This window comes from Pristiophorus japonicus, chromosome 8 (genome assembly GCF_044704955.1).
Source record: "Pristiophorus japonicus isolate sPriJap1 chromosome 8, sPriJap1.hap1, whole genome shotgun sequence".
Taxonomy (NCBI): domain Eukaryota; kingdom Metazoa; phylum Chordata; class Chondrichthyes; family Pristiophoridae; genus Pristiophorus; species Pristiophorus japonicus.
In genome coordinates, this window is record NC_091984.1 from 19,477,973 (window position 1) to 19,500,835 (window position 22,863).

At 48.3% G+C, this 22,863-nt stretch overlaps 1 protein-coding gene across 1 annotated transcript in view; it reads left to right on the forward strand.

Annotated features, from left to right (window-relative positions):
- LOC139269109 (calcium-activated chloride channel regulator 1-like) overlaps positions 1–22,863 on the forward strand; it is a 78,855-nt gene that overhangs the window by 41,816 nt on the left and 14,176 nt on the right. Inside the window, exons 9-11 of the mRNA XM_070888213.1 lie at positions 10,451–10,557; positions 10,651–10,872; positions 21,316–21,577. Coding sequence (XP_070744314.1) covers positions 10,451–10,557; positions 10,651–10,872; positions 21,316–21,577 — 591 coding nt within the window. The remainder of the gene's footprint in view (positions 1–10,450; positions 10,558–10,650; positions 10,873–21,315; positions 21,578–22,863) is intronic.

Genomic DNA, 22,863 nt, shown 5'->3' on the forward strand with positions numbered 1-22,863 from the left:
CTGGTTCCTCACAAATGATTGCCTCCAGTTCCCCTGTTATATAACAGACACTTTGTGCGTTGTTGTACAGAGAGTTTAACTTATTTTTAATAGCAGTTTCTCACTGTATTTTTTACAATCTTTTACACTCTTATTCTATAACTCTAACCACCTTGGTTCCATAACCCATAATACACTTGCCTAACAAAAATCTATCAATCTGCATTTTGAAATTTTCAATTGGCCCATTTTTGGGGGAGAGCGTTCCAGATTTCCACTACCTTTTGTATCAATAAGTGCTTTCTGACATGGCCCCTGAACGGCCTAGCTTTAAGGTTATGGACCCTTTTTCAGGATTCTCCCACCAGAGGAAATAGTTTTTCTTTATCTACCCTATCAAAATCCTTTAATCATCTTAAATACTTCAATTAGATCACCATTTAATCTTCGATATTCAAGGGAATACAAGCCTAGTCTGTGCAACCTGTCCTCATAATGTAACCCTTTTAGCCCTGGTATCATTCTGGTGAATCTGCACTGAATCCCCTCCAAAGCATTATACCCTTCCTGAGGTGTGGTGCCCAGAACTGAAGGCAGACCTCCAGATAGTCTAACCAAAGCTCTGTACAGCTGTAACATCACTTCCACCCTTTGTATTCCAGTCATCGTGCGATAAAGGCCAACATTCCATTAACCTTGTTCATTATTTTTTTTTCCTGTCCACTAACTTTTAATGATTCTGTATTTCCCTAAATCTCTCTGCTCAGCCACAGTTTCTTGCTTCTTACTATTTAGAAAACTATCTTTCTTTGGTCCAAAGTTGATGACCTGACACATTCTCATATTGTTCTGTCACAATTTTGTCCACTCACTGATTCGATCAATGTCCCTTTGCTACTTTTTGTTCCCCGTCTCCAGTATTTACTATGCCACCTAAGTCTCCTCAGAATACTTAGGTATATGGCTCATTGGGCTAGAACCTCCACTTTTGTGGTTATCGCCCAAAAATGGGCGTTATTTCCGGTGTGGGTGGTAACAAAGGTTTTTCTGATTGCTGACTTCTCGCCCATTCTCAAAGCACCTAGTCTCCATTATTGAAAATGGGTGTTACCGCGAGCGATATAAAATGGGCAGTAGCGTTAAATTTTTTTGAATTCCTGCTGTAAAGAGTGGCCGTCCTTAGCAACGGCGTGGCAATGCTCGATTCCCGCGATTCAGGAGGTCAAGGGTCATCATGACAGGCGCAGAAAAGGAGACAGAGAGAGGGAGCTCAGAGGGACTGAAGGCGTGTCTGGGTGTGGTGTGGCTGCTTTAGGAAGAAGGAGGGAGACTTTAGAGCTTCACAGCAAGTAGACAAACAAAAATTAGCTGTTACCAGCCACATATTTGCCCGAATTTGGCCTATAATGGAGAGAAAGGAGGAGGCATCACAGCACACTGTGGAGACTGGCGCTGGAGAGAGCAGTGAGGTGGGAGAGGAGCACATTGGAGGGCACAAAAGAGCGAGGGGATTCTCGGACGAGACAAATGCCTCCCACCTACAGGAGGTCAAGTCACGCTAGGGTGATTTGACCCAGGGAGAGCGTGTGAAGCCCACCCCAAAGGCCTACCAGAAGATATGGACCGGTATAGCAGAGGTGGTCTCGTCAGTGACCAATGAGGTTCGTGAGGGCAACCAATGCTGCAAATGATGGAACGACCTTGTGGAATCCACAAAGTAAGTATTACATTGATTTACATGTTCTTATGTATTTATATAATTTGATTTGTAACGGTCATGAGTGACTATCATCAGATGTGAGGTCTTTCACTTTTACCGGGAATGTTTTACTCAAAGCCTGCGGTCATGATGTACATCTTTAGGTAAGGAATGATAATTTTCATAATAATCATGATTACATCTGTCGGTTATGTGTTGTATCAGTCTCTGTGACCGTACCTAGCAATGATATCAGGCAAAGATCTCATGCCATATCGTCCTGTCACCTTTTACAGAAGAAGCTATCAACGATGAGGTGAACGGGTGGGGGGCCACCAGTCCCCAGCGACATCACTGAAATGGAGCAGCGGGTGCTCACACTCGTGGGGAAGCACACCTGGACAGCCACAGACGCATCTGCAGACCCTGAAGTGATGCCACGTGAGTAAAGCTTACACCATTGCGTGATGTAAAATCAATAGATGCCACATCCACTCATATCTGAACAATCAAAAATGAAAGATGATTTCTAAAATTGTCATAGAAATAATGCTGGCCTAATGAAAATCATTGGAATCATCATAGGCAGTCCCTCGGAATCGAGGAGGACTTGTTTCCACTCCCAAACTGAGTTCTTTGATGGCTGAACAGTCCGATACGAGAGCCACAGACCCTGTCACAGGTGGGACAGACATTTGTTGGGGGAAGGGGCCGGTGGGGCTGGTTTGCCGCACGCTCCTTCCGCTGCCTGCGCCTGGCCTCTTCATGCTCCTTGCGTCGAGCCTCAAAGAGCTCAACGCCCTCCTGGATGGATTTTCTCCACCTCGGGCGGTCTGCGGCCAGGGTCTCCCAGGTGACAGTGGTGATGTCGCACTCTACCAGGGAGGCTTTGAGGGTGTCCTTATAACGTTTCCGCTGTCCTCCTTTGGCTCTTTTACCATAAAGGAGCTCCACATAAAGCATTTGTTTAGGGAGTCTCATATCTGGCATGCGAACTATGTGGCCTGCACAGCGAAGCTGATCGAGTGTTGCCAGTGCTTCAATAATGGGGATGCTTGCCTGGTCGAAGACACTGATGTTGGTGCGCCTGCCCTCCCAGGAGATTTGCAAGATCTTGCGGAGACATCATTGGTGATATATCTCCAGCGACTTGAGGTGCCTTCTGTACATCGTCCATGCCTCAGATCCATACAGGATGGCAGGTATTACTACAACCCTGTAGACCATGAGTTTGGTGGTAGATTTGAGGGCCTGGTCTTCAAACACTCTTTTTCACAGGCGGCCGAAGGCTGCGCTGGCGTACTGGAGGCGATGCTGAATCTCCGCATCAATGTCTGCCTTTGTTGATAAGAGGTTCCCGAGATATGGGAAGTGGTCCACGTTGTCCAGGGCCGCGCCGTGAATCTTGATGTTTGGAGGGCAGTGCTGTGCGGTGATGACAGGCTGGTGAAGGACCTTTGTCTTACGGTGTTAAGCGTGCTTTCATATACCTCAGTGAATATATTGACTATATCCTGGAGTTCAGCCTCTGAATGTGCACAGACGCAGCTCAACGACAGAGGTTGGGGTGATCGTGGACCTGGCCTGGAGGCGGCGAAGGGTAAACAGCTTCCCACTGGTTCTGTAGCTTAATTCCACTCCAGCGGGGAGCTTGTTGACTGTGAGGTGGAGCATGGCGGTGAGGAAGATTGAGAAGAGAGTTGGAGGGATAACACAGCCCTGTTTGACCCCGGTCCGGACGTGGATTGGGTCTGTAATGGATCCGTTGGTAAGGATCACGGCCTGCATGTCATCGTGAAGCAGGCGAAGGGTGTTGACAAACTTTTGGGGGCATCTGAAATGGAGGAGGACGCTCCATAGACCCTCACGGTTGACAGTGTCAAAGGCCTTTGTAAGGTCGAAGAAGGCCATGTATAAGGGCCCTGCATTTTTCCTGCCACTGTCGCGCTGCAAAGATCATGTCCGTTGTGCCCTGTAGGGGACGAAATCCGCACTGTGATTCCGGGAGGAGCTCCTCGGCTACAGGGAGAAGACGATTGAGGAGAACTCTAGCAACAACCTTCCCAGTGGCTGATAGCAGGGAGATTCCCCTGTAGTTGCCGCAGTCGGACTTGTCCCCGTTTTGAAAAATGATCACAATCACTGCATCTCTGAGATCTCCCGGCATGCTCTCCTCCCTCCAGATGAGAGAGATGAGGTCATGTATCTGCGCCAACAGCGTCTCTCCGCCATATTTTAGTGCCTCAGCAGGGATTCAATCCACACCCGTAGCCTTGTTATTCTTGAGCTGTTTTATGGCTTTGCCTGCCTCGTGCAATGTTGGAGTTTCACTGAGTTGGTGGCGGGTCGCATGCTGCGGGATGGAATCGAGAACACTCGAGTCAAAGGCGAGTCTCGATTGAGAGATCTTCAAAGTGCTCCTTCCATCGGGCCCTGCCAGCCTCGGTGTCCTTGATGAGTGTTTCCCTGTTCTTGGCCAGAAGTGGGGTGGGGCCTTGGGAGTTTGGACCGTAGGTGGCCTTGACTGCAGTGAAGAATCCTCGCATATCCTGGCTGTCGGCCAGTTGTTGTATTGCCTATGCTTTCTCCATCCACCACATGTTCTTTAGGTCCCGGGCTTTTTGTTGGACCTGAGCCTTGAGCCGTCTGTAATGTTGTTTTGCAGCTCTCGAGTTGGGCTGTTGCTTGAGGCTCAGAAATGCTTTGCGCTTGCGATCTATTAGTTCTTTGATCTCCTGATCATTTTCATCAAACCAGTCCTGATGTTTTCTGGTTGAGTGACCAAGTGTCTTTTCACAGGCACTGGTTATAGAGGCCTGGAAGCAGACCAAGCGCTATGGGGATTCAGCATCTCAGGGTCATCAAGGCATGCCAGATTAGCTGTGAGACGCTGGCTGTATAGGGCTCTCTTAGCTGGGTCTCTAAGTGCCCCGACATTAACTTTTTTGCAAAACTGCTTCTGCTGTCCCCTCTGCTTTGGGGCAATGTTAATGTTGATGATGGATCGGATTAGGCGGTGGTCCATCCAGCAGTCGTCAGCTCCTGTCATAGCACATCCTTGCGATCCCTGGCTCGGACGATAATATAGTCAAGCAAGTGCCAGTGTTTGGAGCGAGGGTGTTGCCACGATGCCTTGTATTTGTCCCTCTGGCAGAACAGGGTGTTGGTGATGAGGAGTTCATGTTCTAGACATTTTGTCAGGAGTAGGGTACCGCTGGAATTGGCTTTCCCTACCCCCTCTCTGCCAATCATGCCTCCCCAGAGGACTGTATCTTTGCCAACCCGAGCATTAAAATCACCCAGGAGGATCAATTTGTCACCTGTGGGGATACTGGACAAGGATGTCTCGAGGTTGGAATAAAAACACTCTTTAGCCTCATCCGTTGCATCGAGTGTAGGGGTGTACGCACTGATGACTGTGGCACATTGGTTCCGAGATAGGGTGATATGGAGAGTCATGAGGCGTTCGTTGACCCCACAGGGGGAATCTTTGAGGCAGTCGACCAGCTCATTCTTGACGGCAAATCCGACTCCATGAAGGCAGCGTTCTGGCTCTGGTTTCCCTTTCCAGAAGAAGGTGTAAGCTCCACTATGTTCCTTCAACTGGCCTTTCCCTGCCCGCCGGGTCTCGCTTAGGGCGGCGATGTCAATGTCAAAACGTCTGAGTTCCCGGGCAACTGTGGCAGTGCAGCGTTCTGGCCTGTTGCTGTTGGGGTTGTCCATGAGGGTCCTGACGTTCCAGGTCCCGAACTTCACACTGACCGAGTGGAAGATGCCTGTGCGTGAATTCTTTTAACGTGGGGTGGCCGCTGCACACCAGCAACCACACGGGCTTAGCTGAGCAAGGTCTTGGTCCAGTGGCAAGGGGGTCCAAGACAACTGGAGACCAGGCACAGCTCGATAAGCCTAATTGCCTACGGCGAAGTGTTGGCCGCAAGCTCAGTGCCGAGTAGCGCCATTGATGGTGGATGGCCCAAGGCTTGGTTGGGGGGCAGGCATTGGGAAGGTCACTTCCAAAGTTACTTTAAAAGATTAAAAGTTGATAAAGGTTCCCAATTTATTTCAAAAGTTTTTAAGAGTTGTTAAAACGTTTTAAGAAGTTTCCCAGAGTTGTTAAAAATCTAAGATGTAAATCAATAATAGATTATAAAAGTTTCCCCAATTTAAAAGTTTCTAAAATTTGTTAAAAGTCAAAGATGTAGTTTAATAATAAATGTTTAAAATTATTTCGGTTGAGAGTCGAAAATGTAAGTTTTAAAACTTGTCAGTCTCCGGCTCAGGTGCTGATGTTGGGCCGTGCCTCCGGTCGATATGCTGCTGAAGGTGGAAGGCGAGCTGGCCTGAAGGTACTGGTGTTGGTGGTGTGGGCGCGGCTGGTGTCCCTGGAGCTCTGCTGGGCTGTAGTCCCTCCTATCTCAGTGTCCCCGCTGGGCCGGAGCCTCTGCTCTCCCGGCGTCTCCGCTGGGCCGGAGCCCCCGCTCTCCCAGCATCTCTGCTGGGCCGGAGCCTCTGCTCTCCCGGCGTCTCCGCTGGGCCGGAGCCTCTGCTCTCCCGGCGTCCCCGCTGGGAATTCTTGGAAGGCGGTCTCCACCTCCAGCTGGCTAAGGGTATTGCTTACACATTGGAATGCAAATGTGTTGATGGTCATGAAATGTGATGTCTACGATGATTTTGAGAGCGGTCGTGCTTTTGTAGTGCATATGCTGTGTGTAGCGCTGGACTTACCTTGTCACCCTAGCATTCCCTTCTCCTCTAATAACCTCATTTGTGTTTTGCAGCCCAGCCAGCAGCACATCCCAAAGCAAGACCACAGAGGCCAGAAGGTGGGGGCGCAGGGCCCGACTCTCCGGACGATCCAACATCTGGTGCTGAGGAGCTCCGATTCTCGCCCGTTAATCCACTGGGTCTGTTCTCCATGGATGAGAGTGCGGACTTCGAGGAACCTCCATCGCCACGCTCCAGAAGCCATTCCACCCCAAGGCCATCTTGTGGTCCTCCGGTCATTCCTGCCTCCACTCTGGAGGTACCGGCCCCAAGCACCTCACCACAGGGCACGCTATTTGTCCCCAGGATGCCGCCGACCCCACAGAGATCTCGTGGACGTGCCAGGCCTGGTCCACGAGCGCCATATGACAGCGGAGAGATGGTACAGTTGTCCAGGAGGACTGTAGACATTGGTGACCAGCTCATCAAAGCATTGGGGGGCATATCCCGACAGCTGGCCACCATGACCGAGTACATTCCGCGGATGGCGGAGGCCCTGGATGCGATAGCCAGGGACACTGCTGCCACAGGCCTCCCAGTGGTCCTCGAGCGCGGCACTCCACCCCTAGGTTCCACACCACCACTGCGAATGACAGATGAGAGCAAGGACCAAGATCCTGCTTCTGCATCAGAGAATGTTGCCCCCTCGGCACCCCCCACTCCCGTACCCATGCAACCACCACCTCTGCCTTCATCCCCCCCAATGAAGCACTGCCTGAGGAGCTCCTCGGCCAGGCGCCATGGAGCGAGGAGGGGAAGGGGTAGAGGTGGGGAGAAGAAGGGGAGGAGGAAAGGAAAGTGAGGTGATGGCTGTGTTCTATCTCCATCTGGGTGTATGCAATTTGTTGCAATGTATGGGGGCTGGTGACTACGCTCCTGCTTTGTCTTTGTATTCTGTGTTGCTGGACATGTTGAACATTTGATTGATGTCAATGGTGGAAAAAGTGGAATGTGGGAGGGGGTTGGGTGTTATTGCCTTTGATACTTATGATTTCAGACCAATGTTGGTATAACATTTTTGTTATTGAACATAACCTTGTTGCGCATTGTCTCAGATAGCTGGACCGTTACACACTGGTGATTCCTTAACATGAAAAGGTTAAATAAAACTTAACTTCAATCAACGTAAACTTTAACTGGCACCATGGTGATGGGCACCATTGATGTCTGAGCTGCACACACACAGCAGTGTGTCACGTTGTCACTCACATCAATGCTCTTTCAGGCAAATCATTCAGATATCAGCTCCTCACGTAAGAGTGTAAAAATGCCAGCCACACCACTGGCGTTCGTTCCACTTTTTGCGGGCGTTATTTTGTGTGAGCGATATTGTGGACGCTATGTGTGCGAGGTGCTGAAAGTGACGGTGGCCGATCTGCTGGGCGTTAGTTTCACCAGATGTGCTCTTTACGACAAAAAAAAGTGGGCGGGCGGTATTATTTTTTCCTGGCGCTAAGCACACGGGGAAAATAACGTTCGGCGCTAAGTTTCATAAAAATGCCCGTCAGTTTCCATTTTGTGTCAAAATGGGCGATATATGGGCATTATATGTCATTTCAGCAATAAAATGGGCGTTAAGTGGACGTTAAGCATCCAAAACAAGTGGAGGTCCTAGCCCATTATTTCTTCATCTAAATCATAAATAAATAGTGAAAAGCTGCAGCCCCAATACAGATCCTTGGTGGACACCACTAGTCATTTCCTGTCAATTTGAGTGCATCCATTCTCCCTACTCTCTCTCCAGCTCCGAACCAATTCCCTATCCAAGCCATTTAGTAACCTCCAATTCCAGGCGCTCTCATTTTTGTTTACAATTTCTTACGTGAAATCTTGTCAAATGCATTCTGAAAGTCCGTATAAATAACATCCATGGATATTCCCTTATCCACCACATTAGATACATCCTCAAAAATTGTACCTATGTTTGCTAGACATGAACTACCAGTTACAAATCCATGCTGGCTCTCTCTAATCAGCTCATATTTGTGCAAATGCTCTACACAAGGCTCCTTCTACCCCTCTTAATCTGACCTTATCAGCATAACCTATTCCTTTCTCCTTGATGTGCTTATCTAGCTTCCCCTTAGATACATCTATGCATTTAAATCATTGGCAAAAGATCTAGATGGGAGATGAGACGAATTATTTTAATTCAGAGTTGTCAGGATCTGGTACGCTCTACCTGAAAAGATGGTGAAAGCTGATTCCATAACTCATTTTCAAAGGGAGTTGGACATGTACTCGAGGATGAGGCCCTTACAGGGTTACGGACAAAAAGCAGGGTTAGGAGAATAAGCCTGACTGGTCTTTGAAATAGTAGGCACAGGCACGATGGGCCAAATGGCTTCCTGTGCTGTGATTCTATGCATTGTTGGGTCTCCTTCAAATACAGCAGTAATCTCACTTCTTATAGGCAGCTCGTCGATTGGGAGGGTGGGAACTCCAGCAGGGTAGCCAATCATGCTGGACTTGTGGCAGCACCTTAAAATGGAGAGATGGAAGCATTGGGAGTGAAATGGTGCCACAGTTTTCAGCCTCACGGACATTTTTGCAGGAAACTAAATATTGAAAGCTTTTAAGACTCCAAAATGAGTTCCAAGCCTGCTTCAAGCTTTCCCTGACTTCAGCTAAGGATCCCCTTAAATAAGTGTGGAAATGGTCACCTCCTGACCTATACCGCCCATGGTTTGTGGGCGGGTTGACGAACTAGCGATAACACTGCATATAGAGACGAAAATGGCATCAGGGTCCTGACAATGCAATTTGGTCCCAATTTGGATGTGTTGATACGATTCCCACTTGCTTCCAGAGAGTGCCCTGGCCACTCTCACCAAACAGGGGAATGGGCGAACCTCCAACAGATGTCGGTGAGGTTTTATTTCCCTCATTTTGGTCCTGATGCTTCCCCGTTTTAGCCATAAACACAATGGTAATAAGAAGAGAATTGGCCCCAGCTAACTTATTGTAAGCAATGTTGCAGAAGATTCAATAATATTTTAAAACCATGATGCATGTGCATGTTTCTGGTCTGCCACACTTGAGTCCTCAAGCTACCTATTAAGATTGTGGGAGGGGAAACATAGTGGGTCATCCCCTATACCCCCACAACCACACACATTGTTTCCGCCGGGCGGGCAAGGTTATAATGGGAGCTAACATGTTTAATAGTTTTATTCTCAGCTGAGTTGTTCATTGGGCAGAATTCTGTCAAATTGCAGAAATCTATGGGGCTAGAAATCGCATAGTGCCCTGTTTAGGCCGCTAACTTTTCAGCTGATCCCAGGAAATTCCGCTTTAATGCTCCAAGAAGGAAGTGGAGTGCTAAATCAAGCGCTATCATTTCTCTTAGAGCGCTAAAGTCAGGGAAAGGGGTGGTAGCGGCTGAGTGCTGAACAATGTTCCGTGCCATGCTGCCGTCTTTGGAGGCTCCTTCCCTGGCTTAAAGGGAAGGGCCAATGTTGGTGTGATTCAATCTTCATCCTATCTCTGCGGGGCCATGGGACCTGCACTACGTGCACAACAGCCCTAAGCTCTCTAGAAGAGTGCACGGTTGACAAATTGTGGGGTCCAAAAAAATGCAAAACACACCAGACTGGGCTGATTACTTAATTTTGGCCTACCTGACCACCACTGCCTTTAAATAGCGCTCCCCAAGCCACCAGCCGAGGTGACAACGCCTCATGCAGCTTCCATTGTTGATGCCCGGCGATGCTGCAGGGGGCGGGTGCATACCGGATGAGGTCCTGATCTATGGGGCGCAACAGAGCGAGGCGGTAAGTGTTAGTGCCAGCGTAAAACTGCTAAAGAAGTTCACAGGTGTCGGTGATTTTGCCGCGCCCAGTCGGTAACCCCTTAGCCCCCCCATTACAGCAGCCGTTAACGGGTGGCTCAAACAGGCCAATTTCTCCCACATGGAGTCTACAGTCTATTTCTGATTTAGTTCTTAATTGGCACTGTCTATGGATATTATCTGTGTTCATCATGTCATTTTTAATCTTCATTCTTTAGGGGGCTTACAGTTTGCAGCCACTGATAATGTGACTACAAATGGATTAATTGATGCTTTCACTGGATTAGTATCAGCAAATGGCGACATCAGCCAACAGTCAATCCAGGTTTGATCACTTTTCAGAGAACGACCTTCGCATTATTCTTGTGCTAAACAAGTTCTTTACAGTAAAAAAATAATTCTATTTGTTTGGTCCCAGCTTGAAAGTTCTGGAAAGAGGATTGATAAAGACAGTTGGTTGAATGGTACAGTTGTCATCGATAAGACTGTTGGGAACGACACATTTTTTGTAGTTACATGGGAGAACCAGACACCGACTATATCTGTACAGGACCCCAGTGGAAAGATGTACAACAACAGTGACTTTAAGATAGATCTAACTCTACATACAGCCCGTATTAAGATTAAAGGCACTGCACAGGTATGGATATAGATACGTGCTTCAGTTGTTAATGTTTTGCAGTCTATTTCCCATAATATAACATTCTTTTTCTGGTAGTATTGTCTAGGTGCAGCCTATTGAGTATCATAGAGTCATAGAATTTTACAGCACAGATGGAGGCCATTTGGCCCATCAGGTCCATGCCAGCCGACAAAGAGCTATCCAGTCTAATCACACTTTCCAGCTCTTAGTCCGTAGCCTTGTAGCTTACAGCACTTCAAGTGCATATCCAAGTACTTTTTAAATGTCGTGAGGGTTTCTGCCTCTGCCACGCTTTCAGGCAGTGAGTTCCAGACCCCTTTCCACCAGAGTCCTGGAATAATGATCCAGAGACATGAGTTCAAATTCCACCATGGCAACTGGGGAATTTAAATTCAGTTAAATCTGGAATAGAAAGCTAGTATCAGTAATGGTGACCATGAAACTACTGGATTTTTACAAAGACCCATCTGGTTCACTAATGTCCTTCCAGGAAGGAAATCTGCCGTCCTCACCCGGTCTGGCCTAGATGTGACTCCAGATGCACAGCAATGTGGTTGACTCTAAACTGCCCTCTGAAATGGCGGCTCACCACCTCCTTCTCTAGGACAATTAGGGATGGGCAATAAATGTTGGTCTTGCTGGCGACGCCCACATCCCGTGAACAAATAAAAAAAACCCGATCCATCCTCTATTCAGACAAGTCTATGGGATGTTTTCCTACATTAAAGGTGCTATATAAATAAAAGTTATATATAAATAAAGTTATTAATTTATTAAGGGCTAGATTTTATACTTTTGTGCTTATCGCTCAAAAATGGGCGTGGGCGGTAAAAATGGGTTTTCAGATCGCCGGCTTCGCGCCCTTTCTCAAAGCACATAGTCTCCATTTTTGAAATTGGGCGTTACCGCGAGTGATATGAAATGGGCAGTAGCATTAAATCTTGCTGACCTCCTGCCGTAAAGTGTCGCCATCCTTAGCAACGGCACGGCAACGCTCGATTCCCGTGATTCAGGAGGTCAAGGTACATCATGACATGCACAGAAGAGGAGACACAGAGAGAGGGAGCTGAGAGGGACTATTTCTAGTCTGGGCCTGTATTTACTGGAGTTTAGAAGGATGAGAGGAGATCTCATAGAAACATATAAAATTCTGACGGGACTGGACAAGTTAGATGCAGGAAGAATGTTCCAGATGTTGTGGAAGGCCAGAACCAGAGGACACAGTCTAAGGATAAGGGGTAAGCCATTTAGGACTGAGATGAGGAGAAACTTCTTCACTCAGAGTTGTTAACCTGTGGAATTTGTTGATGCCAGTTTATTGGATATATTCAAGAGAGAGTTAGATATGGCCCTTATGGCTAAAGGGATCAAGGGGTATGGAGAGAAAGCAGGAAAGGGGTACTGAGGGAATGATCAGCCATGATCTTATTGAATGGTGGTGCAGGCTCCAAGGGCCGACTGGCCTATTCCTGCACCTATTTTCTATGTTTCTATGTTTCTATGAAGGCATGTGTGGATGTGGTGTGGCTGCTTTGGGAGGAAGGAGGGAGAGTTTAGAGCTTTACAGTAAATAGGGAAACAAAAATTAGCTGTTACCAGTCACATATTTGGCTGAATTTGGCCTATAATGGAGGGAGAGGAGGAGGCATCACAGCACACTGTGCAGACTGACGCTAGTGAGAGCAGTGAGGTGGGAGAGGAGCACATTGGAGGGCGCAGAAGAGCGAGGAGGTTCTGGGACGAGGCAAATGCCTCCCTTCTGCAGGAGGTCGAGTTACACTGGGGTGATTTGACCCAGGGAGGGCATGGGAAGTCCACCCCAAAGGCCTACCAGAAAATATGGACTGAGATGGCAGAGATGGTCACATCGGCGACCAAAGGCGTGCGTGAGGGCAACCAATGTCGCAAACGATGGAATGAACTTGTGGGATCCGCAAGAGTAAGTATTACATTGATTTACATGTACTTATGTTTTTATATAATTTGACTTGTAACAGTCATGAGTGACTATCAGCAGATGTGTGGTCTTTTACTTTTACCGGGAATGTTTTACTCAAAGCCTACGGTCACAGTGCACGTCTTTAGGTAAAGAATGATAATTATAATGATCATGATTACATCTGTCGGTTATGTGTTGTATCAGTCTCTGTGATAGTACCTAGCAATGATATCACACAATGATCTCATGCCATGTCATCCTGTCAACATTTACAGAAGAGGCTATCAACGATGAAGTCCATTCAGAGATGAACGGGTGTGGGGCCACCAGTCCCCAACGACATCACTGAGATGGAGGAGCGGGCGCTCGCACTCGTGGGGAAGCAGCCCCGGACAGTGCATGATTTAAAATCAATAGAGGCCACACCCACTCATATCCGACCAATCATATATGATAGATGATTTCTAAAATTGTCCTCGAAATAATGTTGGCCTAATGAAAATCATTGCAATGCAAATGTGTTGATGGCCATGAAATGTGATGTGTGTGATGATTTTGAAAGCGGTGGTGCTTTTGTCGTGCACATGCTGTGTGTAACGCTGGACTCACCTTGTGACCCTGGCATCCCCTTCTCCTCTAAATAACCTCATTTGTGTTTTGCAGCTCAGCCAGCAGCACAGCCCCAGGCAAGATCAAAGAGGCCAGAAGGTGGGGGCGCGGGGCCCGACTCTCCGGACGATCCTACACCTGGTGCTGAGGAGCTCCGATTCTCGCCTGTTAATCCACTGGGTCTGTTCTCAATGGATGAGAGCATGGACTTCGAGGAACCTACAATCACAACGCTCCAGAAGCCATTCCACTCCAAGGCCATCTAGTGGTCCTCCGTCATTCCTGCCTCCACTCTGGAGGTACCAGCCCCAAGCACCTTGTCACAGGGCACCCCATTTGTCCCCAGGACGGCGCCGACCCTGTGGAGGCCTCGTGGACACGACAGGTCTGGTCCACGAGCGCGACCTGAGAGCAGAGAGATGGTACAGTTGTCCAGGAGGACTTTAGACATTTGTGACCAGCTCATCGAAGCATTGGGGGGCATATCCTGACAGCTGGCCACCATGACCGAGTACATTCCGAGGATCGCGGAAGCCCTGGATGTGATAGCCAGGAACACTGCTGCCACAGGCCTCCCAGTGGTCCCAGAGCACGGCACTCCACACCTAGGTACCGCACCACCATTGCAAACAACAGATGAGAGCAAGGACCAAGATCCTGCTTCTGCATCAGAGAATGTTGCCTCCTCGGCACCCCCCGCTCCCGTACCCGTGCAACCACCACCTCTGCCTTCATCCCCCCCAATGAGGCACCGCCTGAGGAGCTCTTCAGCCAGGCGCCATGGAGCGAGGAGGGGAAGGGGTAGAGGTGGAGAAGAAAGGGAGGGGGGGAAGGAAAGTGAGGTGCATGTCCGCAGGTGATGGCTGTGTTCTATCTCCATCTGAGTGTATGCAATTTGTTGTAATGTATGGGGGGGGAGGGAATCAACCTCCTGCCTTGCATTTGTATTCTGTGTTGCTGGACATGTTGAACATTTGATTGATGTCAATGGTGGAAAAAGTGGGGTGAAGGCAGGGGTTGGGTGTTTTTGCCTGTGATATTTATGATTTCAGACCAATGTTGGTATAAAAAAAATGTTATTGAACATAACTTTGTTGCGCATTGTCTCAGATAGCTGGACCGTTACACACTAGTGATTCCTTAACATGAAAAGGTTAAATAAAACTTAACTTGAATCAACTTAAACTTTAACTGGCACCAAGGTGATGGGCACCATTGATGTCTGAGCTGCACACACACAGCAGTGTGTCAGCATTGTCACTCACAGCAACGTTCGTTCAGGCAAATTGTTCAGATATCAGCTCCTCACATAAGAGTCTTGCAGCTATGTAGCCACCACAGACCCTTTCCTGCGGTCTGGAGGGGGTAGTGGGCATGGTTGAATAGCCAGCCTGATTGTCTGGCCCGAGGTCAGTGTCCAGCCCCTCGCCATCCTCTTCCTCTCTCTCCTGAGGTGGAGCAGCAGTCCCTTCTGGCAATCCTTGGCCTCTCCTGATAGCCAGATTATGCAGCATGGCGTACACGACCTCGAATTTAGCTGCTTGGAGCACCTGTACTTAAGGAGGCCTCACAGGCCGGAGAGGCACCCTGGAGACCTGTAATAAAAGACAAAGGCCACACTTTACTTTGAGCTCACAGCATCTGGTCAGACTCTTTATTCATACATAACAACTGGCGACGAGATACAGATGACGATCTCCTTGCGATGCAGAGAACAGTGGGCATCCTGGAGAAATTTTTGGAGGGAGATGATTGGGAAACCTTTGTGGAGCGACACGACCAATTCTTCGTGACCAACGAGCTGGAAGGAGAAGTGACCCCTACCAAACGAAGGCCGATCCTCCTCACCATTTGCGGGACACCAACGTATGGCCTCATGAAAAATCAGCTTGCTCCAGCGAAACCCACAGAAAAATCGTACGATGATTTGTGCACACTGGTCCGGGAGCATCTAAACCCGAAGGAAAGCGTTCTGATGGCGAGGTACCGGTTCTACACGTACAAAAGGTCTGAAGGCCAGGAAGTGGCGAGCTATGTTGCCAAGCTAAGACGCCTTGCAGGACATTGTGAATTTGAAGGACATTTGGAGCACATGCTCAGGGACTTCTTTGTACTTGACATTGGCCATGAAGTGATACTTAGCAAACTTTTGACTGTAGAGACTCCAACCTTGAGTAAAGCCATAGCGATAGCCCAGGCATTCATTGCCACCAGTGACAATACTAAGCAAATCTCTCAGCACACGACTGCTGCTACAAGTTTTGTGAACAAAGTGGTGTTGTTTTTGAATCGCAACGTACAGGGCAGGCCTCACATGCCTGTAGCTGCACGTCCGCAGAGTTCTCAGAGTCCACCATCAAGGGTGATGAATGCTAGGCCATTAAAACCTTGTTGGCGCTGTGGCAATGATCATCATTTCCATTCATGCCACTTCAAAGGATACGTTTGCCAGGGCTGTGGAACAATGGGACATCTCCAATGTATGTGCAGGCGAGCTGCAAACCCTGCTAATCCTGCAAACCACCATGTTGCAGATCCACGGCGGATCACAATGAACCAGAGCCTCAGACCGAGGAGGCAGAGGTATATGAGATGCACACATTTACCACAAAGTGTCCCCCGATGATGCTGAAGGTTGACTTAAATGGACTACCGGTGTCAATGGAGCCAGACACGGGCGCGAGCCAGTCCATTATGAGCAAAAAGACTTTCGATAACTTGTGGTGCAGCAAGGCCTCAAGGCCAGTCCTAACTCCCATTCGCACTAAACTGAGAACTTACACAAAGGAACTGATTCCCGTAATCGGCAGTGCTACTGTAAAGGTCTCCTACGATGGAGCAGTGCACAAGTTACCATTCTGGGTAGAACTGGGCGATGATCCCATGCTGCTCGGCAGGAGCTGGCTGGGAATGATATGCTGGAACTGGGACGACGTCCGAGCGCTATCGCCCACTGATGACACTTTGTGTGCCCAGGTCTTAAACAAATTTCCCTCGCTGTTCGAACCAGGCATCGGGAAGTTCCAAGGAGCAAAAGTGCAGATCCACCTAATTCCGGGAGCGTGACCCATCCTTCACAAGGTGAGAGCAGTACCGTACATGGTGAGAGAGAGGATGGAGAGCGAGCTGGACCGGCTGCAACGAGAGGGCATCATCTCGCTGATCGAATTCAACGAGTGGGCCAGTCCGATTATTCCAGTCCTCAAGGGAGATGGCACCGTCAGAATCTGTGGTGATTACAAAGTAACTATCAATTGTTTCTCCCTGCAGGATCAATACCCACTACCAAAGGCAGACGACCTTTTTGCGACGCTGGCGGGAGGAAAGACGTTCATGAAGCTGGACTTGACCTCGGCCTACATGACGCAGGAGCTGGAGGAATCATCAAAGGGCCTCACCTGCATCAACATGCACAAAGGTCTCTTCATTTACAACAGATGCCCGTTTGAGATTCGATCGGCCACGGCGATATTCCAGAGAAACATGGAAAGCTTACTGAAGTTGGTCCCGTGCACGGTGGTCTTCCAGGACAATATCTTGGTTACAGGTCGGGACACAGTCGAGCATCTGCAGAACCTGGAGGAGGTTCTTACTCGACTCAACCACGTGGAGCTCAGGTTAAAATGCTCAAAGTGCGTTTTCCTGGCACCTGAAGTGGAGTTCCTGGGGAGAAGAATCGCAGCGGACGGCATCAGGCCCACCAATTCGAAGACGGAGGCAATCGAGAACACACCGAGGGCACAGAACGTGATGGAGCTGCGGTCGTTTCTAGGACTCCTGAAATACTTTGGTAACTTCTTACCGGGTCTCAGCACACTATTAGAACAACTGCATGCCTTACTGCATAAAGGAGACGAATGGATATGGGGTAAAAGCCAAGAAAATGCCTTTGTAAAAGCTAGAAAACTGTTATGCTCAAACAAATTGCTTGTATTGTATGATCCATGTAAGCATTTGGTACTAGCATGTGATGCATCGTCATATGGTGTCGGGTGTGTATTGCAACAAGCTAATGAATCTGGGCAATTGCAACCGGTTGCTTATGTATCCAGATGTCTGTCTAAGGCTGAGAGGACCTACAGCATGATTGAAAAAGAAGCGTCAGTGTGTGTTTATGGGGTAAAGAAAATACATCAATATATATTTGAGCTCAAATTTGAATTGGAAATTGACCATAAGCCAGTGATAGCCCTCTTTTCTGAAAGTAAGGGGATAAATACCAACGCATCGGCCCCCATCCAGAGATGGGCACTCACGTTGTCCGCATACAACTACGCCATCCGCCACAGGCCAGGCACAGAAAACTGTGCCGATGCTCTCAGTATGCTGCCATTGTCCACCACAGGGGTGGAAATGGCACAGCTCACAGATTTAGTTATGGTAATGGAAGCATTCGAGAGTGAGCAATCACCTGTTGCCACCTGACAGATTAGAACCTGGACGAGCCAGCGCCCCTTACTGTCCTTAGTAAAAGAACTGTGTGCTTCACGGGAGCTGGTCCAGTGTCCCATTAGAAATGCAGGAAGAGATAAAGCCGTACCAGCGGCGCAAAGATGAAATGTCTATACAGGCAGACTGCCTTCTGTGGGGTAATCGGGTAGTGGTACCCAAAAAGGGTAGGGATACTTTCATCAGTGATCTCCACAGTACCCACCCAGGCATTGTAATGATGAAAGCGATAGCCAGATCCCACGTGTGGTGGCCCGGTATCGATGCAGACTTAGATTCCTGCGTGCACAAATGTATCACATGTTCACAGTTAAGCAATGCACCCAGAGAGGCGCCAGTAAGTTTATAGTCTTGTCCCTCCAAACCATGGTCTAGGGTCCATGTCGACTATGCAGGCTCATTCTTGGGTAAAATGTTCCTAGTGGTTGAAGATGCGTACTCCAAATGGATTGAATGTGAGATAATGTCAGCAAGCACGTCCGCTGCCACCACTGAAAGCCTGTGGGCCATGTTTGCAACGCATGGCCTGCCTGATGTCCTTGTGAGCGACAACGGGCCGTGTTTCACCAGTGCCGAGTTCAAAGAATTCATGACCTGCAATGGGATCAAACATGTTACATCTGCCCCATCCAAACCAGCATCCAATGGTCAGGCAGAGACAGCAGTGCAAACAATCAAGCAAAGCTTGAAGAGGGTAACTGAAGGCTCACTGCAGACTCGCTTATCCCGAGTCCTGCTTAGTTTGCTGCACGAGACTCCATATGCTCACTGGGATTCCACCCGCTGAACTGCTCATGAAAAGGGCACTTAAGACAAGGCTCTCGTTAGTCCACCCTGATCTACACGAACAGGTAGAGAGCAGGCCGCTTCAACAAAATACATAATACAAAAGCGCAAATGTGTCTCGCGAAATTGAAATTAATGATCCTGTATTTGTGTTGAACTATGGACAAGGTCCCAAGTGGCTTCCCGGCACTGTTGTGGCCAAAGAGGGGAGTAGGGTGTTTCGGGTCAAACTTTCAAATGGACTCATCCACTGGAAACACTTGGACTAAATCAAACTCAAATTCACGGACTATACAGAGCAACCCACGTTAGACTCTATCTTTTTTGACCCCCCCAACATACACACCAGTGGCAACCGACACAGCGGTTGACCATGAAGCAGAACCCAGCACCCGCAGCAGCCCAGCAGGGGTCACCACACCAGGCAGCCCAGCAAGGCCAGCTGCACAGCAGCCCAGCGAGGGCCCAACAAACGACTCACCAAAACCAGCATTTGCACTGAGACAATCAACCGTGGAAAGAAAGGCCCCAGATTGACTCACCTTGTAAATAGTTACACTATTGACTTTGGTGGGGGGAGGGGGGTGGTGTGTGGGGGGAGTGTTGTTATATATGTAAACCTGTAAATACCTTGTTTAACCACCAGAGGGCTCATCCCCTGGAGTCCCAAGGGATCCCACAATCCCTTGGGAGCACCTGTACTTAAGGAGGCCTCATAGGCTGGAGAGGCACTCTGGAGACTGTCACAGTTTAATTTGAGCTCACAGTATCTGTCCAGACTCTTTATTCATTCATAACACTTCCCTTCTAAGTGGTCCAGACATTTGAAACGATGCTTAAACACAGTTCATTGTTTTGTGGACCACATTGCATGTGTCTCTGTGGCTTTGGTTGTATCGCTTCTCGGCCTCGGTGTGGGTATCATGCAGGGGGTCATCAGCCAGGTGGCTTGGCCATATCGGTTATCACCAAGCATCCAGCATTGTCCTTGTGGCTGACTCTTAAAGATGTCAGAGACAGCACTCTCACACAGGATGTGAGCCTCATTGAAGGTGCCCGGACATTTGGCATTCACTGCATTGATGATCTGGTTGTGGTTGCCAACTACTTGGACCTTCAGGGAGTGAAATCCTTTTCTGTTATGAAAACGCTCCGAGTCCTGAGAAGGTGCCCGCATGGCGATGTGAGTGCACTGTATTGCTCCCTGCACCCTTGAGAACTTAGCAATGCGGTAGAATGCTCCAGCCCTGTCAGGATGAGCCTCCGTGGTCATGGGGAAGCCCGCCCTTCTCACGTACAGGGCCTCCGTGACCTGGCTAATGCAGCGATGACCTTGATCTCGACCGACACTGATGTCCTGATGACATGCTGCATATGTGGCCTGATGAGCTCGCATATTTCATTGATCATCACCTTGTGGAAGCGCAGTCTCCAAAGGCAGGTGTGGTCGAACATGTCAAGGTAAGACCTCTTTTCCCTGTACGTGCAGGATGTGTATGGTCTGGCCCTCCTCCTCATTCTTGCATGTCTTAAACTGGGGACATAATGATGTGCATCACACATTGAGCTATCTGCACTCTGCAGCATCTGTGTATTAATCGATACAGGCTGAGAAATGGCTAGCCCCATTGCAATGAAAATATAATAGCGATTGATCAGAAGCAATAATTTCCTCACTAAAATACACCTAGAGTAAATCACCAATAGTCCAGAATCTGAAAATATGTCTGTTGAGATGGTCACTTCACCTGAGAAGAACTCTAGAGTCAGTGCAAACTCTCCCGAAGTTGAAGCAGCCTTTTGAATGAAGCGACCTGCGATTTAAAAAATGGCAGCCACACCATTGGCTTTAGTTCAGAACAGTCCCACTTTTTCTGGGCAGTTTTTTGGGTGAGCGATATTGTGACCGATATGTGTGCGGGGTGGTGAAAGTGACGCTGGGCGATATTATGGGCGTTGATTTCGCCCATTCTGATGATTCCGCCCCAAAAAAGTGGGCGGGCGGTATTATTTTTTCCCGGCGTTACGCACATGGAGAAAGTAATGCTCAGCGATAAGTTTCCAAAAAATACCCGTCAGTTTCCATTTTGTGGCTAAATGGATGATATATGTCATTTCAGCTGTAAAATGGTCGTTAAGTGGGCGTTAAGCATGCAAAAATAAAACTCTAGCCCTATGTCCCCATTCTACACATCAGGCTTTCTTATGATGTCTGTCATTGATCTGTTGAGTACACAGTCCAAATTGAATGAAGCAATTGGTTTCCTTTCCACAATGTGAAATGTATCACTTCTGCTTGATACATCTTCCAGTACATTGGTGAGAAAGCTGGGTAACGAGGAATCATTAATTCCATCTGAATGACAGCCTTGGGACTTAAGCCATGGAAGGCACATGGTTAAGTCCAGTCCTGAGTTCATTTGTCTTTCACACATATCTCCAGTGACGTTGGCTGGAAAGCACTCAGGGGTAATTGCCTTGATCATTCCTTCTCTCCCCAACAAGCGGAACTGAGGCCAAGTGTAGAGCCTCGGCTGAGATCAGCTCAGTCAGCCCGGACCAGCAATCGAATTTGGGACTTTCCTGGACTGGATGGAACAAGTCATTGAGGGAGCTCCTATCTGTTCAAAAATTAACATTGAATATTTGTTTCCCAGACAGGAACTTGGCTCTACAGAATCCTGAATCCTGGAACCGAACAGTTTATAACTATCATGGTAACATCCCGAGCAGCAGATGAGAATGTTCCCCCAATCACAGTCAATGCGTATATCGCCCAAAAGGATTCAACTAGCCCGATGATAATCTATGCGGAAGTCAGCCATGGATTTTTACCAGTCCTGTTTGCGAAAGTGACAGCAATTATTGAACGTCCCACTGGTTCTCCGGTTGAACAGGACCTTACTGATGACGGGCTAGGTAGGGTACATGATTCTTGTGAAATAGAAAGTGTACTTCTATTGTAAGTATCCGAAATGTGGGAATATCTCATTTTAGCTTCCTTTCCATGAAAAGTATATATCAAAGGAAGTACAGAAAGGTTTTATGGCTTGGGTTAGCTTTGGAGGTTGGCGGTGTGGGGTGGGGGCAACGGGCTGGAGACAGGGTGGTGGAGTATCTCCCTGACAACTGGTGGAAGTGGGGCCCACCTGACGGTCCAGGTCAGAATTGAAGATGAGGGAAAAATTGTTTTTGTAATGTTGCAGCAAGCTCCCTGCCACAGGGTTGGTGGAGGTCTGGTCTGGTCCTTGTCAGAGGGGTGGGGTTAAACATAGAAACATAGAAAATAGGTGCAGGAGTAGGCCATTCGGCCCTTCGAGCCTGCACCGCCATTCAATGAGTTCATGGCTGAACATGCAGCTTCAGTACCCCATTCCTGCTTTCTCGCCATACCCCTTGATCCCCCGAGTAGTAAGGACTGCATCTAACTCCTTTTTGAATATATTTAGTGAATTGGCCTCAACAACTTTCTGTGGTAGAGAATTCCACAGGTTCACCACTCTCTGGGTGAAGAAGTTTCTCCTCATCTCGGTCCTAAATGGCTTACCCCTTATCCTTAGACTGTGACCCTTGGTTCTGTACTTCCCCAACATTGGGAACATTCTTCCTGCATCTAACCTGTCTAAACCCGTCTGAATTTTAAACGTTTCGATGAGATCCCCCCTCATTCTTCTGAACTCCAGTGAATACAAGCCCAGTTGATCCAGTCTTTCTTGATAGGTCAGTCCCGCCATCCCGAAAATCAGTCTGGTGAACCTTCGCTGCACTTCCTCAATAGCAAGACTGTCCTTCCTCAAATTAGGAGACCAAAACTGTACACAATACTCCAGGTGTGGCCTCACCAAGGCCCTGTACAACTGTAGCAACACCTCCCTGCCCCTGTACTCAAATCCCCTCGCTATGAAGGCTAACATGCCATTTGCTTTCTTAACCGCCTGCTGTACCTGCATGCCAACCTTCAATGACTGATGTACCATGACACCCAGGTCTCGTTGCACATCCCCTTTTCCTAATCTGTCACCATTCATATAATAGTCTGTCTCTCTGTTTTTACCACCAAAGTGGATAACCTCACATTTATCCACATTATACTTCATCTGCCATGCATTTGCCCACTCACCTAACCTATGCAGCCTCATAGCATCCTCCTCGCAGCTCACACTGCCACTCAACTTAGTGTCATCTGCAAATTTGGAGATACTACA